At 42.7% G+C, this 18526-nt stretch overlaps 1 protein-coding gene across 1 annotated transcript in view; it reads right to left on the minus strand.

Annotated features, from left to right (window-relative positions):
- Positions 1–18526, minus strand: part of LOC149470705 (uromodulin-like) — a 69902-nt gene that overhangs the window by 12803 nt on the left and 38573 nt on the right. Inside the window, exons 13-17 of the mRNA XM_089661616.1 lie at positions 16865–17019; positions 13879–14127; positions 9802–9964; positions 6727–6805; positions 4049–4069 (exon numbers count right to left, since the gene is read on the minus strand). Of these exons, the coding sequence (XP_089517742.1) occupies positions 4049–4069; positions 6727–6805; positions 9802–9964; positions 13879–14127; positions 16865–17019 (667 nt within the window). The remainder of the gene's footprint in view (positions 1–4048; positions 4070–6726; positions 6806–9801; positions 9965–13878; positions 14128–16864; positions 17020–18526) is intronic.

The following is an 18526-nucleotide window of genomic DNA, read 5'->3' on the forward strand; positions in this document are numbered from 1 at the left end:
ATACTGTATGGGCGGGGTTGGCCATATTTATCTTCCAAGCCGTACCATATTATACTGTATGGGCGGGGTTGGCCATATTTATCTTCTAAGCCGTACCATATTATACTGTATGGGCGGGGTTGGGCATATTTATCTTCCAAGCCGTACCATATTATACTCTATGGGCGGGGTTGGCCATATTTATCTTCCAAGCCGTACCATATTATACTGTATGGGCGGGGTTGGCCATATTTATCTTCCAAGCCGTACCATATTATACTGTATGGGCGGGGTTGGCCATATTTGTCTTACATGCCGTACCATATTATACTGTATGGGCGGGGTTGGCCATATTTATCTTCCAAGCCGTACCATATTATACTGTATGGGCGGGGTTGGCCATATTTATCTTCCAAGCCGTACCATATAATACTGTATGGGCGGGGTTGGCCATATTTATCTTCCAAGCCGTACCATATTATACTGTATGGGCGGGGTTGGCCATATTTATCTTCCAAGCCGTACCATATTATACTGTATGGGCGGGGTTGGCCATATTTATCTTCCAAGCCGTACCGTATTGGTAAAAAGTGTAATAGAGATTATAAGGAAGAGGCCCATTGAGGGAGGCCTCAGATCATACATAGCATAGGAAAGAAGTCTGAAAGAAAAGGAAAAAAGGGATGGGAGGAGTTAGGGTTGCCAACTCATCCCTTTAAAATCGAACACGTATTAATTACACAGGTTCTGGGGCTAATGTAACCATTTGCTGCCAAGCCTATTGTCAAATGACGGCTGGGCGAACACTTTGTCACTCCGGGATGGCGCCATATGACGTCCTTCCCAGATTGCGCTTTGCACGTGCCCGCAGGGCCACCCTGTGGCGAGATCTGTCACCGACCGTGTACCTTGGACACGGCAGATGACAGATCTGAGTACCGGCCCAGTTGCCAGTACCATGTGACCTGCTGTGACCAATCACAGCAGGTCACATGACAGTTATATACAATGGATGGCTTCGTTTCATGCCATCCATTGTATTCATATTGTCTAGCAGTGAATGGTCACATTTTTTTCGTACTGTCACCAGTCAGTGTCCCTGATCACCGCCATGCCAGTTATATGATGACGCTGTACTGCACTGGTGACAGGATGTTAAAAAAAATTGTGAAAATAATTTTATTAATTTCTTCATTTTCCGAAAAATTATGACAAAAAAATTACAACTTCAAAAAACTTGCCATGCCTCTTATGAAATACATCCGACTGTCTACTTTGCAAAAAGGAGTCATTTGGGGAATATCTGTACCATCCTGACATTTGGGGGATATCTGTACCGTCCTGACATTTGGGGGATATCTGTACTGTTCTGACATTTGGGGGATATCTGTACTGTTCTGACATTTGGGGGATATCTGTACTGTTCTGACATTTGGGGGATATCTGTACTGTTCTGACATTTGGGGGGATATCTGTACCGTCCTGACATTTGGGGGATATCTGTACCGTCCTGACATTTGGGGGATATCTGTACTGTCCTGACATTTGGGGGATATCTGTACTGTTCTGACATTTGGGGGATATCTGTACTGTTCTGACATTTGGGGGATATCTGTACTGTCCTGACATTTGGGGGGATATCTGTACCGTCCTGACATTTGAGGGATATCTGTACCATCCTGACATTTGGGGGATATCTGTACCGTCCTGACATTTGGGGGATATCTGTACCGTCCTGACATTTGGGGGATATCTGTACCGTCTTGATATTTGGGGGATATCTGTACTGTCCTGACATTTGGGGGATATCTGTACTGTCCTGACATTTGGGGGATATCTGTACCGTCCTAACATTTGGGGGATATCTGTACCGTCCTGACATTTGGGGGATATCTGTACTGTCCTGACATTTGGGGGATATCTGTACTGTTCTGACATTTGGGGGATATCTGTACTGTTCTGACATTTGGGGGATATCTGTACTGTCCTGACATTTGGGGGGATATCTGTACCGTCCTGACATTTGAGGGATATCTGTACCATCCTGACATTTGGGGGATATCTGTACCGTCCTGACATTTGGGGGATATCTGTACCGTCCTGACATTTGGGGGATATCTGTACCGTCTTGATATTTGGGGGATATCTGTACTGTCCTGACATTTGGGGGATATCTGTACTGTCCTGACATTTGGGGGATATCTGTACCGTCCTAACATTTGGGGGATATCTGTACCGTCCTGACATTTGGGGGATATCTGTACTGTTCTGACATTTGGGGGATATCTGTACTGTTCTGACATTTGGGGGATATCTGTACTGTTCTGACATTTGGGGGGATATCTGTACCGTCCTGACATTTGGGGGATATCTGTACCGTCCTGACATTTGGGGGATATCTGTACTGTCCTGACATTTGGGGGATATCTGTACTGTTCTGACATTTGGGGGATATCTGTACTGTTCTGACATTTGGGGGATATCTGTACTGTCCTGACATTTGGGGGGATATCTGTACCGTCCTGACATTTGAGGGATATCTGTACTGTCCTGACATTTGGGGGGATATCTGTACCGTCCTGACATTTGAGGGATATCTGTACCATCCTGACATTTGGGGGATATCTGTACCGTCCTGACATTTGGGGGATATCTGTACCGTCTTGATATTTGGGGGATATATGTACTGTCCTGACATTTGGGGGATATCTGTACTGTCCTGACATTTGGGGGATATCTGTACCGTCCTGACATTTGGGGGATATCTGTACCGTCCTGACATTTGGGGGATATCTGTACCGTCCTGACATTTGGGGGATATCTGTACTGTTCTGACATTTGGGGGATATCTGTACTGTTCTGACATTTGGGGGATATCTGTACTGTCCTGACATTTGGGGGGATATCTGTACCGTCCTGACATTTGAGGGATATCTGTACCATCCTGACATTTGCGGGATATCTGTACCGTCCTGACATTTGGGGGATATCTGTACCGTCCTGACATTTGGGGGATATCTGTACCGTCTTGATATTTGGGGGATATCTGTACTGTCCTGACATTTGGGGGATATCTGTACTGTCCTGACATTTGGGGGATATCTGTACTGTCCTGACATTTGGGGGACATCTGTACCGTCCTGACATTTGGGGGATATCTGTACCGTCCTGACATTTGGGGGATATCAGGAGGACAGAGTCATCAAGGTGTCAGGAGGACAGAGTCATCAAGTTGTCAGGAGGACAGAGTCATCAAGGTGTCAGGAGGACAGAGTCATCAAGGTGTCAGGAGGACAGAGTCATCAAGGTGTCAGGAGGACAGAGTCATCAATGTGTCAGGAGGACAGATTCATCAAGGTGTCAGGAGGACAGAGTCATCAAGGTGTCAGGAGGACAGAGTCATAAAGGTGTCAGGAGGACAGAGTCATCAATGTGTCAGGAGGACAGAGTCATCAAGTTGTCAGGAGGACAGATTCATCAAGGTGTCAGGAGGACAGAGTCATCAAGGTGTCAGGAGGACAGAGTCATAAAGGTGTCAGGAGGACAGAGTCATCAAGCTGTCAGGAGGACAGAGTCATCAAGCTGTCAGGAGGACAGAGTCATCAAGGTGTCAGGAGGACAGAGTCGTCAAGGTGTCAGGAGGACAGATTCATCAAGGTGTCAGGAGGACAGAGTCATCAAGGTGTCAGGAGGACAGATTCATCAAGGTGTCAGGAGGACAGAGTCATCAAGGTGTCAGGAGGACAGAGTCATCAAGGTGTCAGGAGGACAGAGTCATCAAGGTGTCAGGAGGACAGAGTCATCAAGACAAATTTAAATTCACTCTTATTAAATAAACATATTTAGGGAAATTTCAATGTTTCTCAAATCCTTCTTATTCTGATTGGGTGCCTGTAATGAGCGCAGTTGTACTCCACGTAAATAAAACAAACTCCTTCAGTTATTCAGCTACATAGTTTTATAAGAAACCAGAGAGAGAATTTCTACTCCATTCTGTTGTATACGTCTTTCATGGGTGATGCATTAATGATAACATTGCGGCTGATTGTAAAAAAAAAATCAAGCTCACCTCCAACAGACGACTCAATGGCTGAAAGGAAAATAAAGACACAACGATTATTACTTTAACAATATAAGATTTGCTTGGTTTTTTTTTTATACCTTTAAAGGTTTATTGTAATTTTAAGTTATAGTTGTGCTCAAAAGTTTTCCTCCCCTGACAGAAATGGCAAAATTTTGGCATTGATATAGAAAATATGACTGATTATGCCAAAAAACTGTTAAGGATGGTGATGATAGGAAGCCATTTATTATCACATAGCTGTTTGGCTCCTTTTTAAATCCTAATAACAAAATGTCACCCAAATGGCCCGGATCAAAAGTTTCAAAAGTTTCCCTCCCCAGGAATGTTCGGTCTTGGTACAGACATACAAGGACACACACAGGGTACAATAGCAATAAAAGTTTAATTTCCCACATTTGTGGCTTTTTAAATTGTAACTAGTGTCTGTGTATAAATAGTCAATGAGTTTGTTAGCGCTCACATGGATGCACTGAGCAGGCTAGATATTGAGCCATGGGGAGCAGAAAAGAACTGTCAAAAGACCTGCGTAACAAGGTAAAGGAACTTTAAAAAAATTAAAAAGGACATAAAAAGATATCCAAAGCATAGAATATGCCAGGCAGTTCTGTTCAATCACCTATTAAGAAGTGGAAAGTTCAGGGATGTCTTCATACCAAGCCAAGGTCAGGTAGACCAAGAAAGATACAGCCACAACTGTCAGAAGAATTTTTCAGCATACAAATAAAACCCCACAGGTAACCTCCAGAGAAATACAGGCTGCTCTGGAAAAATATGGTACTTTCTTTTTTTAAAGAGCACAATACGATGCTTGAAAAAAAATGAGCTGCATGGTCAAGTGGCCAGAAAGAGGCCTTTGCAGCGCCAATACCACAAAAAGCCCGGAGAGGAGCATCAAGGAAATGTCGGGGATAATGTAACTGGGTTTTTTACTGGCATTGTAAAAGCTTCTTTCTGGCAACTCGACCATGCAGCTCATTTTTGTTTCAGTATTGTCAAATTGCACTCCTGTGTTTGGTTCAGGTATTGTGTTGATATGTGGGGAAAGAGTAGAATTGGAAATACAAGCTTTTAGTGAAGACATAAACTCAACAAAACTGTACATCAAGGTTACAATGGAAGGCACAGAATAACAAATTGCACATTTTTTGGCTGTGTGTTTCATGTCAAGAAAGGGTGTGGCTTGGACATTTAAAGTGTTTGTAAAGGTTCATTTTTTTTTCAATTTAAAAACAAACATGTCATTCTCACCTGCCCTGTGCAATGGTTTTGTACAGAGCAGCCCCGACCCTCTTATTCTCACGTCCTGCTGGAACTTCTGGCCTCCCCCTCCTGATGAGTGCACCCAAAGCAAGCTGCTTATTCTGGGGGCACTCATGCATGCTCACTCCCAAGCCAACTCTGTGTGCCTATGAGACACACAGAACGCGGCTCAGCCTCGCCCATGCTTCCTTCTCACTGACTGTTATTGACAGCAGCAGGAGCCAATGGCTCCAGATGCTGTGTCTCGGCTAATGAGGAGGCAGGAACCTGGAAGAGCTTCTGATCTCATGCACATCACTGGATCAGGATTGGGCTAAGGTGAGTATAAGGGGGGGGGGGGGAGGAGGGGGTGCTACACACCGAATGTTTTTTACCTTCATGCTTAGAATGCATTAAGGTAAAAAAAACCTCCAGGCTTTAGAACCACTTTAAGTCTTTAGGACGCATAAAAAAAAATTGGCCTTTATATGCTATTTAGATTGTCATTGATGCATTTCATTGCCTAGCAGAACAGTCTCATAATGTATTTATTTATTTATTTTATTTATCTATATATTTATTTATTTTATTTATGTATTTATTTATTTTATTTATTTATCTATTTATTTATTTATTTAATGTATTTATTTATTTATTTATCTATTTATTTATTTATTTTATTTATTTATCTATTTATTTATTTATTTATTTATTTATTTTATGTATGTATTTATTTATTTATTTATTTATCTATTTATTTATTTATTTATTTATTTTATTTATTTATCTATTTATATGATTGGATGAGACTTTGCAGTGACTGAACCTGGAAGGCAGACCAGTGACTGGTTTGTGTCCAATCACTGGTGGTGTACCACAAGGCTCTGTTCTGGATCATGTTGTGTTTAACTGGACACCAAATCTTTAGTCATTATACTGGGAGATCCAGAAGCAGTCCAACTGAGGGGAGGGGGACGCAATAAACAAACATCAACAAGCCCAGGTGACAAATGGCTCAAAAAAGGCTCAACAGACCCAGAGAGCAGACGTAACACCTATACCCAGAACCGGCATCAGAGGAGGCCTGGATATTCACTCGGTGACACTTAGCAAAAGTGTGAATAGAAGACCAGGTGGCAGCCTTGCAGATCTCTGATGTTGGATTGCCCGCGAAGAACTAACAGATCCAATAGATTGGGCCTTAATAGGGAAGGGAAGAATTTTATCTTTTAGACTTTCAGACTTTAGGCTTGTTGATGACTTGCCTAATCCACCTAGTAATGGTGAAATGAGAAGCCGGGCGGGATCACCGCACCTAGGGGCTAAGGTTTTGCTAGCGCAGGGTATACTGTAAAATCCATCTAAAAATGGATAGGATACATCTGATATTTTCAAAAAATCTCTTTATTAAGAATAGGTCTCACCTTTCTGTTGTATGGGTCCAATAATCATATTTTTCACATGACTATTGCCAACCGAAGTCGATCTCATAGCAGGACAACCCTAAAACCAGAAAATGGGTCATCAAATTCTTACCCAGAAACAATAATAGAGATGTTTGTCAGCCTAATTATTTTCATATTACTATACAAGCAGGGGCGGACTGACCATTTGGAAACTCGGGCACTGCCCGAGGGCCCGGGGTCAGTAGGGGGCCCCATGAGATGCCCCTGGTACCTTTTTCATAGGCTTTTTTGAGTTTGGGCAAGGACACAGGGACCCCATGATCCCCTATTGTCCGGGGGCCCCATGAGTTGTCAGTCCACCCCTGTATACAAGTCAAACTTTTCTGTTTTTATGTACATGATTATAAATTGTTTTTCCAGCTTTATAGAAAAAAAGAGACTTAGTTTTCATTTTGCAGGTTATTTCACCAAATGTCCATAGCTGGCAGCCTCCTAGCAATCAAAGATGTTACAGTGGGTGGAGCCTGATGGGAAATCTGAGATACCAATTCTCCATTGGGTAATTGACAGGAGCCAGTGGGCGGATTCCATAGCCGATAGTAAGCTATCTGTTGGCAAAGGATCCATCCACTGGATGGATCAAGGGGAAGGGGATCTGATGGAGAACTAGTGATTGTGAATCCCCACCCCAGGATACAAAGTTCCCCTCTACTGTGTACCAACATGTCGCATGGAGGTACATCGGAATTCTAAAGAGTTCCTTGGAGACTCTTCATCATTCCCCTGATTGTGTTTGTGGAACCCTATAAGGCTTTAGGTGAATGCTGTCTTTAATTTTCTTTAGAATTATCATAATTTTAAACCACTTTAGTATTTATTATCTGTAAAAATATTTCTTGTATCAAAACATAATGGGTACACACTTGGAACTGATTTTCCCGATCATCCTGGATTTTCTAAAAAGAAAGATCAGTACTGAGTATTAACCGATTGACGTCCACCCACAGAACATTCACTAAGGGCAGGCGGCACAGCCAGGCTGGACCATATACAGGTACGCAATCCAGTCTCCACAGCTTCCAACCTCCATGGCGTTCACTGAAAACTGTAAGCAGACAGCCGCTAAGAGCATTGTGAATGAATGCCGCAGCCGTGTGGGCGGAGCCCCGCATGGCTGCGCTGTTTTTAAAAACTGACTGCTTGTACTTCTCCCTGTACTTCTGTCAGTGGGAGGAGGGGCAGCAGGCAGAGGCTGCAGTGTTGGGAACACGTTACATGGTCCACACTAAAAACTCGTGGATCATGTAACATGTTCTCAAAGATGAACATATCCTTTAAGTGGAGCCCAATTAGCCTACCAGTATGCACAAATAATAAACTGATTAACCTCCCTAAAATATTTACAATTCTTTTCAGTCTGATATGGGATGCTGTCAGGACCTCTGTCATTACTTGAGTCACCTGCTGGTGGTACTGTTGTTTCTGTAATTGAAGGGTGTAGTACCAGTGGTGACCAGTGGATGTCTTCCCAGTAGCTGGACTGTACAGGTAATTAGGCTGCACCTGATGTGGACTGCTGGGAGGTATATAAGCCCTCCCATAACTGCGGCTTAGTGCTTCAGTTTTTCTCTTGCAAGCCATGTCCCTGCCTGACCCTGAACCCTGTTCCTGTTCCTGCGTCTGCACCTGACCCTGAACCCTGTTCCTGTACCTGTTCCTGCATCTGCACCTGACCCTGAACCCTGTTCCTGCGTCTGCACCTGACCCTGAACCCTGTTCCTGTACCTGCATCTGCACCTGACCCTGAACCCTGTTCCTGTACCTGTTCCTGCATCTGCATCTGCACCTGACTCTGAACCCTGTTCCTGTTCTTGTACCTGAATTTGCACCTGACCTTGAACCCTGTTCCTGTTCCTACGTCTGCACCTGACCCTGAACCCTGTTCCTGTACCTGTACCTGCATCTGCACCTGACCCTGAACCCTGTTCCTGTACCTGTTCCTGCATCTGCACCTGACCCTGAACCCTGTTCCTGTTCTTGTACCTGCATTTGCACCTGACCCTGAACCCTGTTCCTGTTCCTGCGTCTGCACCTGACCCTGAACCCTGTTCCTGTACCTGTACCTGCATCTGCACCTGACCCTGAACCCTGTCCCTGTACCTGCACCTGACCCTGAACCCTGTTCCTGTACCTGCATCTGCACCTGACCCTGAACACTATTCCTGTATTGCCTCTGCATCTGCACCTGACCCTGAACACTGTTCCTGTACCTGCATCTGCACCTGACCCTGAACCCTGTTCCTGTACATGCATCTGCACCTGACCCTGAACACTGTTCCTGTACATGCATCTGCACCTGACCCTGAACACTGTTCCTGTACATGCATCTGCACCTGACCCTGAACACTGTTCCTGTACATGCATCTGCAAAAGAAAAACAAACTAAACCAGCGCTCCAATCTTCATGCAAACCAAGGAATTGTTGAATGCCAACCGAAGAGGTGCTGCCATTCTGAGATCGGGAAATCTGACCACTAATGAATGAAAACAAACAAGGGCGCACTCTCCTCGAGCATTACCGTGGTATAACACGTGATTTATTAAATAGAAAGGATGTATACTCACAAACCAACGTCATAATGGGCAGTATAGGAGATCCACAAAAACAGTCACAATGCAACTGTGTCTAATGATGCGGATAAGCTGACGCGTTTTGGGAGCTGAACCCCCTTCCTCAGAGCTCTGAGGAAGAGGGTGTCAGTCCTAATTTTCAGATTTTCAGGCTCCTGGGTCCCATCTCCACCTCTAGCCTACGTATTAGATATTTAACCATCATCATCACTATGATACCTCCTTGTCCAGTATTCAGGCCGGTGACGAAGGACATGGTATTGCAGAAACAGGAAACTGAGTTATATTTCTGGCTGTGCAGTGTGGCGGGGGTTCCTAACCCACAAGATTAGCCGAATAGATGAACAAAATCCCCTTTCAAGGGAAACATTTCACATGTATCAGTTTTGACTTTGGATTTCGCTGCTTTCCTACATTTCCAACTTTAAAATACAGAAATGTACATTAGCAATCAATACTCACAGCTGAGCAGACATCGGTGGAGGTGTCACACAAGCCGACCTGACAGTGTAAGTAAATCTGATTGAATCCTCCCATAAATTTAAACACTTGAAGTGAAAAGCGACCTCTAAGGGACACTCCATTTTCTGTCACAGTGATTGTTGGGTCATTCTTGTTGGGACATCTAAAAGTGATATCATCAGACAAGGGTCAGAATATTTTCAACCATATCAAGCTATAAAGGACGTAGTTTCAGTATTATTAATATTTTCTTTCTTGTAGACGTTTTCCTGATCTGCAAGGTCATTGTTGGGTTGTTCTCCGACATTAGTTAGTTTCTGACACCAATGCTTCTACTTGACAGGCGAGTGCTAGAATGGGTCGGGGGTGCAAACGGGAGGCCCATTCATTCCATAAAAAAAATGTCAAAATATTTTCAAACCTGTTCTTTTTTTTTTGTGTTGTGTTTTGGGTTTCAGACAAATAGTTCAAATAGCAATTTGAAAAATGTAAAGAGACTTTAACAAAAGCATGCAGCCAGTGTTATAGATGCAAACGTTGCTATCCTCTCTCAACTTCGTTGTTGTCTAGCAAAACCTCAAAGAACAGCAAAACTATAAAAAATAATTGTACGAAAATGGAATAAGTAAGTGATTTTTAACCACTTCCTGTCCGGACACTTTTACCCCCTTCCTGTCCAGGGCAATTTTCAGCTTTCAGCGCTATCACACTTTGAATGACAATTGCGCGGTCATGCAACACTGTACCCAAATTAATTTTTTACCATTTTTTTGAGACAGATAAAGTTTTATTTTGGTGGTATTTATTCACCACTGGGATTTTTATTTTTTTTGCTATGTAATGAAAAAGTCCAAATATTTTGAACAAAAGTGTTTTTTTTTATAAAATTTTGCAAATAAATAATATTTCATCATACATCTTTGCCAAAATGTATTTCGTTATCTTTTTAGCAAAAAAAAAACAAAAAAAAACAAATTAGTTTATAACCAAAAATTATAATTTTTAAACATTTTTTTTTACATTTTTATTTTATTTTTTTATATTATTATTTTTTATTTATTTATTTTTTTTTACATACTGTCACCCTAGCAGTACAGTGTCACCATGGTGACACTGTACTACTTGTGGGGAGTGATGAAGATTTTTTTTTTTACTGATTGCTTTTATACCCATATAGGATGTAAAAGCAATCATTTCTCTTTCTCTCTGTGTGCATTCCTGCACTCATTGAGAAGTACTGAGTGAGCTGTGATTGGTCACAGCTTGTCACATGGTACAAGGCTGTTGTGAATAGCCTTGTACCATGTGACCTCTGTGATCATTCACAGATTTCACACATAGTAAGCAATGATGTCACAAGTGACATCTTGCTTACTACTTTGCATGTGATCACTGATTGGCCAATCAGTGATCACATGATCGGGACCTCGTACAGAGGTCCCGTCCGACGATCGGTGTTTCACTGTGTCCGGAGGACACAGCGGGCACCGGATCGCGGTGCTGCGCGCTCCCAGGGAGCGCGCACAAGCAGGGTGCGGGGAGGCCGTTCATAAACGGCCACCCGACCCTGCACTGCCACCGTCCAGCCGTTTATATGCAACGGGCGGTCGGGAAGTGGTTAAACCTCTTGATTTTTAAACCTATTTATAGAGGATATTATTTTTTTAAATCATATTAGTGATTACGATCTTTCATTTTATCATGAAATAAAGAAATAAAAACAAAACGCCAACAGCAATGTACAAAATTATTCAGAAATGTTCATTTTCGGTTTCCTCCCACACTCCAAAGACATGCTGGTAGGTTAATTGGCTCCTGTCTGCATTCTCCCTAGTATGTGTATGTATGAATGTGAGTTAGGGACCTCAGATTGTACGCCCCTTGAGGGTTAGGGACTGATGTGACTGTACAACATATATGTGTAAAGCACCACATAAATGGATGGCGCTATATAAGTGCCTGAAATAAATAAATAAATAAATACATTTTGTTTTTGATTTTGTATGTCATTATTTGTCTGTTTTTTCTTGTTTTTCTTATTGTGTTGGGCAAGTTGAAGTCCAAATAGCAACATACATACTCTATATTGGACCTTTTCTCTGCATTTTTCTGGTATATTTTTACATATCAAAAAGTGTCAAAAAACAATAAATGGCAGGAAAAATACAGCTAAAAAAAAATACTATTGCAATGATTGTTTGATTTACTGTTTCTTGTCTAAAAAAAAATCAGAAACAACGAATTGCTCCAAAAAGGTTGAAATGCACTTACGATTTATTCAAATTCCCTAAATGTCTTTAAAAAACACATTAAGCTGCAATAATTTTACATCCCTCGCTGTCTCCAGTGCTTTACTCCTGTACAATTCTGACCAAAGCAGCCAATTCTTCTGAAATTTTGGCTAGCTATCACATTCTTGGAGGCCCTGGAACAACAAGGACAGTAGAAACACCTACAAAAAGAAAATTAAATGCATACTTTATCCCCCTAGAATCCCTGAAAGTGCTTCTTGGATTTTTGCTCCCTCTATGTGACTGGGCTGTGCAAAACAAGTCTCACACATGAAGAATCCTCATACCATGGGAGGAGCCGCAGAATGTGTTTTGTGGTGTCATTCTAAGCCTATGATTGAGTAAAAAAAAAAACACATTTTCTTTTCTGAACTTTCCAAAAACTTTTGGCAAAACATGATCATTTCGTAAGACTCACTAAGCCTTTCAAAAAATATCGTGGAGTGTTTTCTATAAAAAATGTGGTAATTTTGTAAGTGTGTCTATTGTCCTGGTGCAAGCTACCTGAATACCTTGTCTTCCAGAGTGTATGAGTGGGGGAGTGGTAGTCTCCATCTTTATGGGCGGTGACTTTTCTAGCATCAGGTGACTTGACTACTCCTTCCCCTCATCATACAAGTATGGCCACAAATATAAGTAGGGAGAGCACGGCTCTGAGGAAGAGGCAAGGCCTCGAAACGTGTCAGTCAATTGGTTCTTGGAATGTTTTATTTCCAAAATGTGGTAATTTTGTCGGTGTTTCTACTATCTTGGTGCTTCAGGGCCTCCAAAAATGTGATAGGTAGTCAAGGTAATTTATGCTCCTTGAATTCCCAAAGGTGTTCCTTGGACTTTGGACCCCTCTATGCATCTAGGCTGTGAAAAAGTCTTACACATGTGGAATCCCCATATTTAGGAGACCTAGAAGAATAAGCCTATGTTGTGTGTGAAAAAAATATTACATTTTTTAATTTTTCAAAAAATTGTGACAAAAAAATAGAAATCTCCCCATGCCTTTTACTAAATACCTTGAAATGGTGATTAAATACCAACAAAAGAAAGATCTATCTGTCTAAAAAAAAACCTGATCAAAATGTCATGTTGGTACAGTGTTGCATGACATACAAATATGGCCACCCTGGTAGGGAGCGCATGGCTCTGAGGAAGAGGCAAGGCCTCGAAACACATCAGCCAGTGGGTTCTTCACATCTGTACCACCAGTTGTCATGTCCCAGGAGCTGGATCGTACAGTATATGTGATAAGCTGAGACACATTTGCTGGTTTGTGATACCTACCATGTTTTTTAATAATAAAGAAAATCTTTGAGGATAATGCACTAGGCTGGTGCGCCCTCTGTTTCTGCTTTTGTCCAGTATTTACAGATATCCCCAATCTTGAGAAGGCAGCAAGGCGAGGCATTTCCTTCAGATACAAGACTAACATCCAGCCTACTGGGAGCGGTGGGAGTTACTTTTGAGCTCAGGTGACTCTGTGATGTTGCTCACTTTGCATGCACTATTCCCATTGTATTCATGACATCAAGGCCAAGGAGTAGCAACCAATCATGTCACCAATAAAATGATACTGGAGTCCTGTGATCCTCCATCACTCTATATCTGAGGAATATGGGTTTTCTGACATTTTTTCTATTTGTTCTTTTTTTTATGCAACGGTTTATTCATGTTTTCATTGTTGCAGATCCGTTTGAGTACTTTGTGTTTAATTAGCAACACAGAAAAAATGATAAAATTACACATCTTGATATATGTTTAGAAAAATGATATACAACACATGTAATGAACTTACTGGTTTATCAGGATATCATATCGGGGGCCATTGGAGCTGTCAGCTGTTGGGGTGGCGTAGCAGTTTTTCATGACGAGCACAAATGGCGATGAAGCCGTGGCTCCGGTTAGAATGACACCAACATATAGCATGGCGGAGGTGTCCAGCCACACCTGGGAGGCGGTATATGGGGCGGTGTAGCTGGAATCTTGGAATAAGCCCATTGTAATTGTGAAATTTGCTGTTCCAGCGACATTGATAATAGCCGAGCTGTAACACAATACAGTCATTAATATAATAATAACCAAGAATTATAAAAAGACATGTTTGGGTGGATTTAGTAAAGGCAAATAGACTGTGCACTTTGCAAGTGCAGTTGCCCCAGAGCTTAGTAAATGAGGTTCACTTTGCAAAGAATACCCAATTACATGCAAGGAAAAGAAAAAAAAAAACAGCATTTTTGTTTGTACATGATTGGATGATGGGAGTCAGCAAGAGTGTCCCTTCATTTGCTGAGCTTTGGAGCAACTGTAATTACAAAGTGCACAGTCTGTTTGCCTTTAGTCAATCAACCCTGATGTGTTCATTTTTGTTCTCAGCTAGAACTAGCTTCTCTGATTTAGGATACATACAGTATTTGATTTGCGTATAACACCAATATTAGACATAGATTTACACAAGGGGCTATTTCTGCTATAATTGTTTGTGTATTTTGTATGCAGGATTCTTTCTGGTTGGAGAGGGTCTGGGGTCATGAGCAGAACAGCCTACAGCCCAAGTTACACAAAGGACCATATATATGCTGAGCAATATACACTCACTGGCCACTTTATTAGGTCCACCTGTTCTATAGCTTGGTAACACAAACTGCTAATCAGCCAATCACATGGCAGCAACTCAATACATTTAGGCATCTAGAAGTGGTGAAGACAACCTGCTGAAGTTTAAACTGGGCATCAGAATGGGGAAGAGAGGGGATTTCAGTGATTTGGTTGTAGGTTGTAGTATTTCAAAACACTACTGGGATTTTCACACACAACCATCTCTAGTTTACAGAGAATGGTCCAAAAAAGAGAAAATATCCAGTGAGCGGCAGTTGTGTGGGTGAAAATGCCTTGTTGATGTCAGAGGAGAATGGGCAGACTGGTTGCTGCAACATTCAGATGGTAGGGTCAGAATTTGACATAATCAACATGAAAGCATGGATCCATCCTGCCTTGTATCAGTGGTGTTCAGGCTGGTGGTGTCATGGTGTGGTGGATCCATCCTGCCTTGTATCAATGGTTCAGGCTGGTGGTGGTGATGGTGTCATGGTGTGGGGGATCCATCCTGCCTTGTATCAATAGTTCAGGCTGGTGGTGGTGGTGTCGTGGTGTGGTGGATCCATCCTGCCTTGTATCAATGGTTCAGGCTGGTGGTGGTGGTGTCATGGTGTGGTGGATCCATCCTGCCTTGTATCAGCGGTTCAGGCTAGTGGTGGTGGTGTCATGGTGTGGGGGATCCATCCTGCCTTGTATCAGTGGTTCAGGCAGGCTGGTGGTGGTGGTGTCATGGTGTGGGGGATCCATCCTGCCTTGTATCAATGGTTCAGGCTGGCGGTGGTGGTGTCATGGTGTGGGGGGATCCCATCCTGCCTTGTATCAGCGGTTCAGGCTAGTGGTGGTGGTGTCATGGTGTGGGGGATCCATCCTGCCTTGTATCAGTGGTTCAGGCTGGTGGTGGTGGTGTCTTGGTGTGGGGGATCCATCCTGCCTTGTATCAGTGGTTCAGGCTAGTGGTGGTGGTATCATGGTGTGGTGGATCCATCCTGCCTTTTATCAATGGTTCAGGCTGGTGGTGGTGTCATGGTGTGGTGGATCCATCCTGCCTTGTATCAACGGTTCAGGCTGGTGGTGGTGTCATGGTGTGAGGGATCCATCCTGCCTTCTATCAATGGTTCAGGCTGGTGGTGGTGTCATGGTGTGGTGGATCCATCCTGCCTTGTATCAACGGTTCAGGCTGGTGGTGGTGTCATGGTGTGAGGGATCCATCCTGCCTTCTATCAATGGTTCAGGCTGGTGGTGGTGGTGTCATGGTGGTGGGGGGGGATTCTCTTGGTACTAGCAAGGTGGACCTAATAAAGTGCTCAGTGAGCATAGGAATTTGTACAGTCCCTTCATTCTTCAGCTCATCCTTCACATGCCTGTGGAGGAGAAGCCGGGAGGAATGAATATGGTCTGCATTAGAAGAGGACAGGGTCGGGCACCTATTGAATGCTTCATAGTCAGGGCTTAAAGAACAACAAAGCAATACTAAAATATACATAGGGCATTAAAGGCAAACCATTTAAAAACATATTTCATGGGTTCTACTTTTTTTGTTTTTGATGCTCTGGTTCATTAAAATGCTGAATTTGTGAAGGGATACTAGAGCAAAATAAAGTTACAATGAAGTTCTGGGCAGCCTGGATAGTAACAGATTGTTCACATCTCTGGTTGTAAGGAGCCTAGAAATGACAGACCTTAGTCTGGTCTACGGGAGGCACCACTGACTTGAGAAGACACAAGCCACATGGAGAACTGAATACATTGTAAGTCAGGGTGTGTGGTCTAATCTTTATCTTGGCACCAATTTGCTGCTCATTCTACATCTCCAGATTCCCAGTCTAAGGCAGTTTGGTGACAAACCAGGGGCACTGCCCAAATGGAGTTTGTATGTACTGATATGACAGGACCAGTTCCTTCCAACTGCTTTACAATGTTCAATAACAAGTCAGTTTGTACTTTATCACATCATCCCTAGATTCAGTATATGTCTTCCCATGTGACCGGTGGGTAGACTGTAATCCTGATGTATAAAGTGGAGCCTGATGTATACAGCACTTTGGAATATGTTGGTGCTATATATAAATAGGAATTACATTTCTACAGACTGGACACTAATTATACAGTTACAACATCTGAGTGCGATCTCGGCTCATTCAGCACTACGCCTGTATCTAGGAAGGTAACAAGGAAAAGTGACTCACACTACGTAGGTGCTGACAGCGGTTAGAAGGCTGATCTCCATATTTACTGGATAAGAGCAATGGAAGTCAATGGGGTACTCATCTCTGATAATCACTCCGTCAGATTGTGGTGTTAGGTATACGGTGTTTGTATATGTGATATCAGTTCCATCGTTCTGAAAAATAACATTTACAGTAAAAAATTAAAAACAAATATCCAGGCTAAAATATATTTATTTTCATTTAGGTAAAGAGGGACATATTGTATGTGATTTCCAGGTAGTCATGTATCCATCATCTTTCCTCTGCAGCCTGCCACTTGGTGTCAGCTGCCATCTTAGCCAAAGTGAGGCAACAAAACATATCAGAATATCAATAAAGTGACCAATGATTGGTTTACTCATCGCTCTCTGTCTGTCCCTGTTGTATCCTCCACCATAGAGATCATCCAACACCTGGACTGAGTCACCTTTTACTGCTCATTTGGGTCTCCTGTTCTTCAAGGGGGAATCCAGGGCTCAGTTACATTGTTACAGCTGCTGACCCCGATCTGTTCTAAACATTTGTGATTTACAAAACATTTTATTAATTCTTATTTGAAAATTGGCAAACCTGCTAGAAGATACTCAGCATCGAACCTTCTCACCGCACATTCAGATTCCTCAAATGAGAATTTTAATATCACAATAATATTCACCAGGATTTGGCTTTTGAATTGGACAGAGAATGGGAAGAAGGGATGATGGGTGAATATCCCGGGGTTTACTTGCTTTATCTAAAGACCTCCTTAGTGGATTTCTGCTATCAGATCACTACAGGACATTTGCAAACTATGCAATTGCATTATACAAAATCATGAAGCAATTCAAAAAGTAACATGAAAGCAGGGGCGGACTGACCATTGGGGAACTCAGGCACTGCCCGAGGGCCCGTGGTCAGTAGGGGGCCCCATGAGATGTCCCTGGTACCTTTCATATGCTTTTTTGGGTGTGGTTTGAGTGTGGGAGAGGACACAGGGGCCCCATGATCCCCTATTGCCCGGGGCCCCATACGTTGTCAGTCCACCCCTGCATGAAAGAAACATCCATACACTTAGTGTGAATAGCAACAGGGTCACTCCATGTCCTCATGTCATCTTCTCAGAGTCCACTGGAAAAAAAACACATTTTTATGACCTGACTTCTCTATCACTGAGCTGTTCATTGAGTACAAATCATTAAATGCACTCAGTGAAGTTGATATAATAATACGGTGATGGCCTTGTTTTCATTCACAATCAGTGCAAGAATGAGCATTTGTTTCTAAGCAAGATATGACCCTTCAATTGTGATGAGGAGCGAGACGCCTTGGATTAAAAAATGGTAATGGAACCATTTCCTGGATAGGACATTCAGTTCAATTAAAATATGCTTTTTATTTTCTGTGTTTCGGGGTGATATCTTCATTTTTAGAATTAGAAGGTCTGTGTAGCAGGACATCTATTATATAAAATCAGCGTAATGGTGTCACAGATGGGCAGGACAGAAGAGCCGTCTCTTCCTGACACGAGAGGTGGAGAGAGGTAACAGTGCAGGCCACGGTGGTGACCGGCAGATCATACACCATCCCCTTGGGAATCCTGGAGTCCATTCCCTTAAATGGCCAGAGTGAAGGAAAGACCAGCAGTGGATCAGCAGACGTCGA

The sequence above is a fragment of the Staurois parvus genome, unplaced genomic scaffold (assembly GCF_062004578.1).
Source record: "Staurois parvus isolate SC_StPar_1 unplaced genomic scaffold, SC_StPar_1.0 ptg000034l, whole genome shotgun sequence".
Lineage (NCBI taxonomy): Eukaryota > Metazoa > Chordata > Amphibia > Anura > Ranidae > Staurois > Staurois parvus.